Source organism: Ailuropoda melanoleuca, chromosome 15 (assembly GCF_002007445.2).
Source record: "Ailuropoda melanoleuca isolate Jingjing chromosome 15, ASM200744v2, whole genome shotgun sequence".
Lineage (NCBI taxonomy): Eukaryota > Metazoa > Chordata > Mammalia > Carnivora > Ursidae > Ailuropoda > Ailuropoda melanoleuca.
This window is the reverse complement of record NC_048232.1, coordinates 59,542,262-59,555,142: the sequence shown is the minus strand read 5'-3', so window position 1 is coordinate 59,555,142 and position 12,881 is coordinate 59,542,262. Positions and strand designations below refer to the sequence as shown.

Below are 12,881 nucleotides of genomic sequence, written 5' to 3'. Positions count from 1 at the left end.
TGAGAAGGGGTCATCTTCTAAAACATTCTGCTTGCTGTCTGAATAGTAGTAGCAAGGCTAACCATTCCTCAGGAAGCACTCCATTTCCAGTGCTTTGATTTCATCAGTGCCTGGAGCAAAGCCTTTGGCTGAGACAAAGGAGTCCAAGTCAGGGGAGAGCCACAGGTCCAATTCACAGTTACAAACGGGGCTCCTATTCTAATGGGTAGCAGCCAGCAGCTTTGCCTGATTCTCATAAACCTGAAGAGCCAGCAAGGAGTTACTACCGGCCCACTTTATACTAAAGTGGTATAATTGGATTACAAATTGGAAGAAATACTTTCTTCTCTGACTGATGTGTTAGTATTCTAGCGTGCATCAAAGATGAAAGACACTCAGTGTGAGTCTACATTGGCCAACCCAAAATACTTACAGAATTCTCAGGCCTACTCCCAGTTTGGAGGCAAATTTCCCATTGTTCTTCATTACAGAGAGTACAAATCTTCATGAATATGGTCATAGCTTTTCCTGAAAGTCTAGAATGCATTTCACAACCGGAAAGAAGTGAATAATAAAAGGGGCGAGGGGAAGAAAAAGAAATGAAAATAGAGTTTTGTTTAAAAAAAGAGAGAAAGAAGAAATTAAGGCTCCAGGCATTCTAAAGACTATCAAAATGTACAAATCTATTTACTGTTCTTTGCAATGACAAAAAGAAAGAAAGAAAGAAAGAAAGAAAGAAAGAAAGAAAGAAAGAAAGAAAGAAAGAAAGAAAGAAAAAATCCTCATTTTGGTTTTACCTGTTTTTTCTGTATCTAACGGATGTAATTGTTCCCAACATACTCCAAAAGGTAAAAAAACACTTTTTCATCCTTTCCCTAATGTAAAACAGGGATTCTCACAATGCTTTAATCATGGTGTTACATGTAATCATGCAATAATAGTGTTTGGTAACAGTATTTGGAAATAATCCATGCAGCCAAAAGCCCATAGGCAGAGAGGGAGTTTATCTGGAGGCAAAGACCACTTAAAGATATTTCTTAGAGGTGTTTTTCTCAGCAACCTATGTGCTTAAAATGAGTACTTTACTGTTCTAGAGTTAGAAGGTAGGGCAAAACAGAAGGCAAGATATTAAGTTTATATATATAAACATATATATATATATATATATATATATCTTTGCTAATATTTTCAAGGGTTTTGCCAAATGTTTATTCTCTGCTTCTTCATTAACTTTTAATATTGCCTATTTCTTTTTACTTTTTCTCTTTTTAAAGTTATAGGCGAACAACTCTTTTCTACATTTTAGTTCCTTATTTTACTTCCTAGATTTTTACCTTAAATTATTCAGAGAGTTCATACCAATTAGCCTGCTTAACTAAAGTGAGAATCCATATGCCTTTATCTTGTTAATTTCCAATTCAAAGTACATTGCATTTAAAAAATACATTTTGATCTACTGTAATCTGTCATCTCTATGGCATCTTCTAAGTCACCTCTTATGAATAATTTTATTAATTTCTGCTAGGTTTTAGTTCTTTTAGTAAGGATACTAAGATGAAGAAAGACCTCAGTAACTGCTGATTGAAACATCTCATTCTGGGAATCAGAGTACTTCACTTTGTCTTCAACAAATTCTCAATTTATAGACACTCTGGACCTTTCTGCTATAGGAAGAAGCTATTCCTCCTTTTATGATGGATGAAAAATGAGTGGACTATAGCTACAAGATGAATAAATAGTCCAATTATTTTTAGGTACCTATTAAAATAACACAATCTGAACGATTTTTTTTCCCAATTCAATGGAGAGAAGTGAGTATATATTTAAATAATTTTATTTATTGTCTTGGAGTATAGATAATATATTTACCTACTAAAAAATTTTAGTTTTGTTTCCAAACCATATATAGAAATGAGAGTTTAGAAAGCAGCTATTTACTTGTGAAATACTAATACTTTTTAATTATGAAATTATGAACTAGCTTATGTCCCAGAGTCAATCAGAACATTAAAAGATAAAATATTTTATTTTTTTCTAGCCTATTTGGTTAATATACTAGAATTGAGGAAGAGAAATACTATACAGAATTCACGAAGGTAGGCTAGCCTACAGTTACGTGTGAGGTCATTTATGATGAGCAAACAATGAATTAGGTAACAATGAGGAAAATTCTGGAAGTTTGAGTTTGTGTGCTTACTAGCAACCACTTTCAACATTTCTGCAAAGCTAGAGAAGGTATCTTCTAATTTAAATTTCTTTAAGAATTATCTATTGTGTAATATACCGTCAACAGGAGGTCAGTTTTAAAGGAATACTACTGATAGCCTGAAAGACTGTGGAAAAGAAATTCTTTTTCCGCCTTACACACTGATAGTTCTTATATTTGCATTCCTGCAATTCTTATTTTAAAAAACATTGGATTAGCAGCAAGAGAGTTGAAAATGGCAGAAGTTGGGAATGACTGCTATTTCTTTTTTAATTCCACATGCATAAAGGTAAATATTGTACAATTTACGGTACTTCACATGCTTAAGCTTTTTAGTAGAATGAAGATAGGGCGATAATTTGTATTGCTGAGTCAAAATTTACTATTTTCCTACAAAATACTTTACATATTTAAAATCTGAAGTAAATACTTATCATATATTTTTGACATATTGAATTTCTCTGAGGACATTAAAATTACAATATAGTTGCAAACATATTGAAACATTATATGATACATCATATTGTTCCAGTTAATGTGATTCCAATCGTGTTAATTCAAAAAGTTAAATTCAGCTCACTATCAAATTTAGTTTAATAAATCTAATTGATTCCCTATTTGAAATTCATTAACCCAATTACTGAATTTTTCCATCAACAATCTAGTGGCTAATATTTGATAACATGGAAAAAGGAAAAGAAGTATTATAAACAAATCAGCCAAATATGAATTCAAGTTTATAAGGTAAATGGGAAAAGGATATTAAAGAGATTAGGATTAATGGTTTCGTTATCCATTGGTTTCATATCCCTTCATATTCAATCATATCCATTTGGTTTCAATGGAAACCAAATAAATGTAGAAACCAAATAAATGTAGAAACTTGGAGCTTCATGTTCATGCCTGAATGAAAGACACAATGTGTCTGATTTAAAGTGTTTTATATCTGCTAGGAAGCCTGAATGGAGTCAACCTCTTTGACCATATGAATTCGATCCACTTGTTTTTAAATTCAGTTAATCAACTTATTTTATCATTAGTTTCAGATGTAGCGTTCAATAATTTATCAGTTTCATATAATACCCATTACTCATTTGCCTGTCCCCTTATGATTAAATCTAGAGATGATAAATAATAATAGAATTTATATTCCTTGTGTGCAGAGAGTTTTGTCTGTTTCACTGCTGTATCCCCAAGTACCTAAAACTGTGATCGATGGGTGGTAAATTCTCAATAAATAATTAAATGAATAAATAACAACAGCAACAGCAACCACGATACCTTTCTCACATAAATTTTACAATCTGTGAGGGGGGCATTTTATTCTCTCTTTACAGATGAGGAAACTGAAGCACAGAGAGGGTGAGGAATGTATTAACTTTTTAAAAATGGACAAATGATGAAACCAGGAGTTCAAGTACTGGTTTATCTAGCCCTGTCTCTATCTTATACTATAAGATCCACAGATCCACCTTTAAAGGGGGCAAATTGTGAAGACAGGAATAAAAGGGTGAGAAAAAATAAGAAAAAAACCATGGAACATGTGTCAAAAGACAGAACTTCATGGAATATTTTTATTGTATGTCATGCACTCCTCTGTCAGACAGACAATGGCCTGCAGTTTTTCCAAGTGTAAGGCTATGTGTAAAAGACATAGAATAAAAAAAAAAAAGTAATAGCAGCCCATTAAAATAATCCACATCTGCTTTTGTTGGTATAGGTATGTTTGTATGTATTGGCACAATTGTTTATCTTGTCGACCAAGGGCATAAAGGATATATATTTAATGTAGCATAATGTGTTAATCACTTAAAATTCCACAATAATATAAAGTTTAAGCTCTATTCACGTTCCCTATAAAAACACACTTAACTAACTCCAATAGACTAAAAAAAATTATCTAATAAAGATTGATTAATACAGATCATCTCCACCATTTGAATATGGCTTGTGATTCTTAAAACAAAACAAAACAAAACAAAAAAACTGGCTTTTTCCAGAAAGAGAAATTAAATTGTTCCATCTCTGGATTATGATCAAGAGTATCAGTGGTGTCATATATTTATTCTTAGTGAATCAAATGGATTAACTGATAACAAAAAGTAACATTTTATCAATGACCTGTGGGTTGTTGTACTATTTCATTGTTAGATTCTATTGTCAGTCTCTCACTAAAATTAGGCAAATTTGCTAAAATTTAGACTTATGACCTTATTTTGTAGTATTTTTTTGTGATTCCCATTTGATCTAGTCATATTTTCCTTAATTAATTAGCAACCTACTGTTGTTGAACACTAACGCTAGTGTGTTGAATTTTCTATACTGTTTACTTTTTTCTTACAGGGTTCCCAGTGCCGATTCCGACACTGCAAAGAGGCCCTTGGCAGTGACACTGTGTGCTCATTATGGAGAGAGAGAAAATGTTTAGATCCACTTTGCAGATTTAGACACATGGAAATGCAGGTAGAATTACTGACCATCATCATGTTTGTTAAAATCATCTCCCTTCAGCAAAACTGAAATATGTACTCTCACAACACAATAGAGAAAAAAATGATTCTTTCTTCTACTACATAATTTTAGGCATTTTGCATGCTGCTCAACTTAAAGTCTTATAAAATGGTGGAGTATATTTTAGAAATATCTATTGTATCTTTCAAATAGCACAGTTTAGAAATACTGAAACTCAGGAAACACACATGACCCTAAATCAGTAATTGGGATAGTTTTGTCACATTGTGTTGTGTTGTAGCACATTGTATTTATTTTGAATATGGTATCTAATCATTACATTTCCCCCACCTCCTTTGTCTAGCAAAACTGCAGCATTTCATGCTTCTGGGAAACTCAACCTCTTGGTTGTGTGAAGATCAGTTGTATCTTTTATCACAGCAAACCTCGCAATATCAATGGATTATTTTTGCCACCAAGTAGCAGTGAGTATATTTTTTAAGTAACACCGACATACAATATTATAATGTGGTTTTGGAGTAGCAGCATAGAATGATACACTAAATAAAGCATGGCAAAATGACTATGGTTTAATAGCCAATGGATGATTTGGGATGATTCTATTAAGAATCATAAGATAAAGCTTAGAATGAGCCATCAAGTAGCTAACACGATGAAGTGAACAAAGAGCAAGTTACACCTGCTCTGTGCATATCTAAAGTGGACTTTATTCATCTGAACGTGAAATGGCTACTCACCTCACTGGGTAGAGGAAATTGTGTCTCAGCAAAGCATCGTACAACTGGAGCCAAGCTTAGAGGTCATGCCTCACTGTTGCTCCCTGTGAATGTGCAGAAACTGATCTTATAGGTAAGGAAGAGCAAGGGCATGCTCTGAGCTGCACACTCCAGCTTCTAGAAGAGCAACTATATATGTGGTTCTTTCTAAGCTTTAATTGTGGAGAAAATGCAACTGCATTGCTGCAAAAGCTGTAGCACAATTCAGTCTTCCTAGATGACACTGAGATGCTACTTTGGGGTGAAGCTTGTCCGAGCTCCTGAGAAGGGGATACAGAGGACGCCATACCCTAAAACAGTGAGTGGCAAGAAGCTTGCTTAGGAGGTTGGGACTGTCAGGTTTCCCTGGTGCTGTAGCCACGCCACTCTTCTGCTATGGCCTTCATATTTCTCACAATGGAATCATTCTAGAAATGAGCTTACAGGATATCAATCCTTTCGGATCTGAAAAAAAATGGCTTCAGATGATCCTTTGACAAATGGCAAAAATGAGGTCCCCTTGTTATGTTCTTCTGGAAAACTCTGACCTCATGGCATTCATCACATATACAATACCTTGATCAATGATTCTCTTCCTCACTAGACTGTAAACATCAATGAGAATGGAGAGCATAACTAGTTTCTTTACCAATGCTCTCCACAGTTTCTAGAGCACAAATGCACAGGAAAATTGGATGAATAGACAGATGGATGTGGGATGGATGGATGACTACTGAAAGTACTGGGGACCCACTAGTGAAAGTGATTGCACCTACTAAATGATCAAATTGGCTTCATTGGTTTACATAGAGTGTAATTTTATTTCACCAGGAACGTTGTACTAAATTCCTTACATCCTGTTAATAGTTTGTTTCCTAATGGTCTATGATAAAATTAGCTATCTTTTGAACTAGTTCTTTCAGGAATAGAGGAAAACAGACTGCACCTCTGTGCAAAAGAAGGGTAGAATGTCTGTATAACAATGGATCCCCATTGTTAGACTATCCTGGGCTAAGTTCTGTAGGGATATATATTTTTTATTACTCTACTTTTTAGACATAGAATCTGTGGTCAAAAATTACTTCTGGCTTTCCTGGAAGTCTTAATTTCTTCAACAGGTATCAAGGCTGAGCCTCACACTTGGAATAAGCTTTCCTCTCTTTCAATAGGGTCAAGACTAGATCCAAACACTGGGACAAAACCCTACGCACTGTACCTCCATTTTAAGAGGGATAGGTGGGTTTTACAGGCTGCTAATACCTTGCTTCCTCACATCTCCTTTCCTCTATCTATAGGGCACAAGAGGGAGCCCCATACAACCCCATCACACCCTCATCATGTCCACTTACTGGATTTGAATTCACCAGGACTAATTTCATTCTGCCCTTTATTTCTATTTATCTCAGTTTGTCTTTGAATGATAAAAACACTCCTGTGTGTTTCTCTTTGGTTCTCACACGACTACCACAAAACAGTTCAGACACCAGATGGGAGGGTTTTCTCCCACATCAATGATTTTTTCCAAGCAACGCTCTGCAACACCACCTGGATATCCTACAATGCACTTCAAACAGTACCTGGAGTTAGCACAGACTCCATGGGCTAAGGGCTCCAAAGGATTCCCCCTGTCATTACTTCAGATGTCAATCAAAGGTCCCCAGGCTACTCAAACTTCTGTCTAACTTGGTTACAAATTGGAGGTTCCCATGATCTCCCTCCTCAGGTTCTATCATTTGCTAGAATAGCTCGCAGAACTCAGGGTGACAGTTACTTACATTTAGCAGTTTATTATATAATGTAGGTTATCATAAAGGATACAGATGAATGGCCAGATGAAGAGGTACATAAAGCAAGGTCTGGAAGGATCCAGAGCACAGGAACTTCTGTTGTAGAGTTGGGGTGTGCTATCCTCCCAGTATGTGGATGTGTTCACCAATTTGGAAGCTCTTCTAATCTCGTATTTCAAGAATTTTTATGGAGACATAATTGATTATTAACTCAATATCCAGCCCCTCTCCCCTTCCTGGAGCATAGGGAGGAAGGTGCTGAAATTTCCAAGCTTCTAATCATGGCTCGATGTTTCTGCTGACCACCTCCCTTCCTGAAGCTATCAGGAGCCCACCCAGAGTCACCTCATTAGAACAAAGGACACTCCTATCACCCAGGCAATTCTGAGATTTGAGTTCTAGGTCAGGAAGTAGGGTCAAAAACCAAATATTAGAACGAAAGGTGCTCTAGTACTCTTGTTATTTAGGAAATTACAAGGCTTTTAGGAGCTCTGTGCCAGGAATTGGGGGCAGAGGCCAATATATGTATTTTCTATGATTTCACATCAGTGAATACCAGAAACCCCATCTCTCAAGTGAATCAGTCTTATTCTTATTTGGTCCCTTTCATCCACCCTTCCCCAACCTTCTGTTATCAGCAGGGGAAGCTGAGGCCTAGAGAAGCTAAATATCTGAGGCAGGGTACTTGCCTCAAACACAGTTCTGTCTGACTCTAAGATTCTCTATGGCCTTTCAGGAATACGTCAGTTCTTTTGGTCATTTTAATGCACTCACCCATAAGACTTCCTCATCTGGTGGAGGAAGTTTTGAGAGGCTAATTCTATTACCCTACCCTGCATCCTTCTTTTTGAAGCTATTAAGATCCTTTACATTTAACAGAAAACTCCCCTTTCCCCCCTCTTATATATAGTAAACAGTGGACTTCTAGCATTTCTGAGTTATGTGTACTTCGATTAAATAAGATTCCTCTTTCTCTTATGTTCTCCATTTATTTGTGGCCACACAGTGGAACCTCTTCCCTTTAATCATCTGAAGCCCAGAAGCTGAGGTACCCCATCTGGTGTTCACCTTACCCAGAGGTCCTCAGCTCTGACTCCAAATTAGAATTAGTAGAAGCTTAAAAAAACAACAACAACTAATAGTAACAATAAAAGCAACCAAAAAAGTTCCCAGTCACCACCCAGACCACCAATTAAACTGACGAGTGTTAAGCCCAGCCTTCAGTGTACTTTTTTTTACTGCAACATTTTATTTCAAAAATTTTTAGTAGAAAAGTTGCAAGAATAGTTCAATGAACACCTATCCATGTGCTCTTAACCAGATGCACAAATAAACATTTTGTCAAATTACTTTTTCTTTTCTCTCTATTGTTGTTACATATATGTAAGTATGGTATGACCTATATACATATAATGTACCAATACATACTTATTTCCCCCTTTTGGAACCACTCAAGTGTTAGTTGCGACTATTTGACACTTCATCCCTAAATACTTCAGCATGTATCTCCTAAATTTAAGGACATCCTTCTGCATAAATACACTACATATGACTATCACATATAAGAGGAAATCTAACAATGATATGATACTAATGTCTGATAGTCAATCCACAGTTCATAATTTTCCAATAATGTTCATTATAGCAGTGCTTCTCAAAACTGAATATTCATAGAAATTATTTGGAGATCCAGTGAAACTGCAGTTTGATTCAATATGTCCAGGCTGGGACTTAAGTTTCTGCATTTCTAACAAGCTGTCAGGACAATGTATTCCCAGAACTATATGTTGAATATCATAACCTTATAGTTGTTTGTTTTGTTTCTTTCAATTCAGGATCCAATTAAGCATCATTTATTGCAATTAGTTGTCATGTCTCTTCGATATCTACATTTCTTTGTTTTTTTCTTCCATGTTGTCGACATTTTAAAGAGTTCAGGCTAGTTGCTTTGCAGAATGTCCTTTAAATGGGAATTTGTTTGTTTTCTGCTAATTAGATTTAGATTAAACATTTTTGGCAAGAATACTACAATGCATTGTAAAACCTATACAGGTGTTCCTAATGCCCTAATCAAGCTATCGCATGAGGGTGTTCCCAAAGAATTAGTGAAAAGTGAAGAAGAGGAATTGGTGAAGAGCCTTGCTCTGTGAATTATACAAAATAATCACCATTTTTACTCTTTCAAGCAAAGGGAAGGATAGCCCCAATTCCCAGAATATGAATAAAAACAACTTATTTCGTTAAAAATAACTGAATTGTTCAAGCAAAAGATTCTTATAACCTCCCTGTTTTGCCTGTGCCATTTGTGTTTTAGTTAGGAAGGGATTTCTAGCAGGGAATATTGCATTATGATGCCGACATGCATGTCACCTAAGTGAAAAGAATTGAGTTTGTTTTGAAAGTTGATTAAGCAAGGGGCGCCTGGGTGGCTCAGTCATTAAGCATCTGCCTTCGTCTCAGGGCTTGATCCCAGGATTCTGGGATCCGGCTCCCTGCTCCGCTGGGAAGCCTGCTTTTTCCTCTCCCACTCCCTATCCTTCTGTTCCCTCTCTCGCTGGCTAAATCTTTTTCCAAAGAGTTAGATGAAATATATCTCATCACACCAAATTGATCTTAATGTCATGAAACTATGCTTTGGGTAGAAGAATCAAGGTGACCAAAATGACCAATTTGTGTAAATTCATAGAAATACATTATAGTACTTTCTTGAAATGCAAATCCCATGGGAAAGTTACTGTAAAACAACAGATGCATAATAATGTATCAAAACTCTCAGCATACCATTATTTTAACCATTATAGAGAGGGTAAATTTAACAGTCTAAATGAACTTTTTTTGTATTACTTGACTACCAAGTAATTCACCTGAATTATTTATTCCATATTTTAACTGGGTAGCTTCTGGTCACTAAATGTGCTGTTTCTTCTATTCTGTAACTTTCTCCTTCTGATGTATATTTTAAATTCCTGAATGGAAAGGTTTAATGAACATTGGTCTTTATTTTGGGGGGGGTGGTCTTTATTTTTGATGAATTATTCCTTAAAACATTTTTTATTAAACTCATCATAAATTTAAATAGCTACAAAAGTTCCAACATTTTATCAATAGTGACATTTAACAATTAAAAATTACTCTTTTAAAACATCAGATGACATTTGAATTGCCATATGATTTGATACTCATCACATATTTTTAAAATTTAAGAACAATAATCTCAATCAAAATTCAAACAGGTCCTAAAATTTATGTAGAAATGCAGAGAGTCAAGAACAGTCAAGACTGTTTGAAGAACAAGAAAATGACAGCCCTTGTTCAACCACATAGCAAGGCCTATAGAGTGATAGAGATTAGAATACTATCATATTCACCAAGGGCTAACCAAGTTGACAAATGGAATAGAGTGAGAAGCTGGAGATCCCTGCAGAGATGGACATTTGATTTGAAATAGGTAGCATGGCTGATCAGTGGGTAAAGGGTGATCTTTTCAGTTAATGAGGGAAAAGTGAACTCCTCTGACACCATACATAAAAATCAGTTCTAGGTAAATTATAAACCAAAATATAAAAGGTTAATCGTTAAAGGTTTCAGAAGGTAATAAGCACACAAAAAAGTATTAACTATTAAAGAAATGATGAATAAATTTGGATACATTAAAACAAAAATTTGTATTCACCAAAAATGCCACTGAAGAATGAAAAGCCATAGAAAGGGAGAAAATATTTTCAGCATATGTCATTATATGACTGCAATAAAAGATTTGAACTCAATATTTGAAGAAAAATCAGAAGAGAACCTGGAGAACCTGATGAAACAGGTTTCTCCGTATAGGCATTATGGACATTCAGGATACTTCTTTGTTGTGGTGGTGGTGAGGTGGTGTTGGCAGTGGGGGTGGGGACTATCCTATGCATTATAGGATGTTTAGCAGCATTTTTGGCTCTTACCCTTGGGATGCCAATAGCATCTTCCTAATTGTGACAACAAAAAATACACCCAGTCATTGCCAAATGTTCCCTAGGGGAAGGAGTAAAATCATCTCTGGTTGTGAACCACTCAATGAGCAGAAAGCATAAACAAGATTTTGAAAAGGAAATCCAAATGTCAACCAACAAATGAAAATTTGATCAATTTATTATTAATCAGGGAAATGCAAAAGGAAATCACTTTGAGATATCAAGCACACCCATTATTTTGGCAAAAATTTTAAAATCTACCCACTGTTAGTAAAACAAAGGGTGTTGGGAATTCTTGGGCACTGTAGTTAGTTTAAACTGAAACAAGCACTTTGGAAAACAGCGTAGCCTGATCTCATCAAGATAAAGTTACGCATATTCAGGCCAAGCAACTCCATTTTTTTGAAGCATATATCCTAGAAAAATTCATTCTCGTGTGCACCTGGATACATGTAAAAGAATGTTCACAGCAACATTTTTTGGTAATGTCCAAAGGCTAGAAATAACCTAAATGTTCAATAATAGTGTGATATATAAATAAATTGTGGTGCATTCATTCAATGGACACTATACAGTATTGAAAATGAATGAATAAAAGAAATACGCAAGCAAGGATGCATTTCACAGTTAAAATACTGAGTGATGGAAGACAGAAAGAGAACACATACACTTGATTCCATTTATAAAATGTTCAAAAATGGGCAAAATTAAGCTTTATTTTTAGAGATGCATACCTAGTAGTGAAATTATAAGAAAAACCACAAAATGAGTATTAGAAATCAGGATGAAGATACCTATTGTGGGTAATGGAGAAGGAAAGTGATATAAAGTGCCGAAGACAGAGAGGGGCTGTTATTTCTTAACTTAAGTGTTGGCTTCGTGATGTTTATTACATTGCGTATTTTATGATTGTGCACTCTTCTGTATACGTGTTATATTTGACAGTTTTCAAAAGGTAATAAAGACTTTAAACATTTCTTTAAAAATTAAAAGAAATCTTTTCTTTTCCTAAAACTATTATTTTCATTTTCCTCCTTCACATTTTTTTAAAGATTTTGTCCATTCATTGGAGAGAGAGAGCACACAAGCGCATAAGCAGTGGGAGGGGCAGAGGGAGAAGGAGAAGCAGACTCCCCACTGAGCAGGGGGTCTGATGTGGGGCTGCATTCCAAGACCCCAAAATCATGACCTGAGCCAAAGTCAGATGCTTAACCAACTGAGCCACCCAGGCACCCCTCTTCCTTCACATTCTTATCCTAAACTAATATTTTTGTGCTTGAGTTTATTGATCACCTGTCAAATTTAAGTACAGTAAAAATGTATATATAAGTTGAAATCTAAATTTTTGTTTTATTTTCTATGACAGGAAGTCTCCACAGTATGGAATCTCATTGTCATTAACACATTTTTAAAAACACATTTTCTTAGGGTTGTTATTATTACAATTATTATTAATACATAATTTATTAAAACAACATAATTACATTGCACTTTGATAAATAATTGCTGCACATAAAAATGAACTTTTATTGGAAAAGTATCTATTAATGAGCTAATGATCAAAATTATTCTCATCTGTTTATGAAATAGAAAGGCATACAGTTAGAAGTAATATCCAGAACTAGCATATTATTGTAATTTTACTGAGAGTGTTAGGAGATAGTTAATATTTTATAAGCTGAAATAAAGTGAGGCCTGATTTTAATAAGAACATTTCACAATATTATTT

At 35.1% G+C, this 12,881-nt stretch overlaps 1 protein-coding gene across 5 annotated transcripts in view; it reads left to right on the top strand.

The window, feature by feature from the left end:
• The first annotated feature begins 1,737 nt into the window (after positions 1-1,737).
• Positions 1,738-12,881, top strand: part of C15H12orf50 (chromosome 15 C12orf50 homolog) — a 31,553-nt gene continuing 20,409 nt past the window's right edge. For 3 of the 5 annotated variants that reach the window (XM_019802244.2, XM_019802243.2, XM_019802241.2), the window contains exons 1-3: positions 1,738-1,790; positions 4,529-4,648; positions 5,001-5,121. In XM_019802244.2, the coding sequence (XP_019657803.1) occupies positions 4,637-4,648; positions 5,001-5,121 (133 nt within the window). In that variant the 5' untranslated portion in view covers positions 1,738-1,790; positions 4,529-4,636. Of the gene's footprint in view, positions 1,791-2,180; positions 2,215-2,432; positions 2,475-4,528; positions 4,649-5,000; positions 5,122-12,881 lie in introns of those variants that run through there. The other 2 variants (XM_019802242.2, XM_011228059.3) reach the window with 2 other exon arrangements.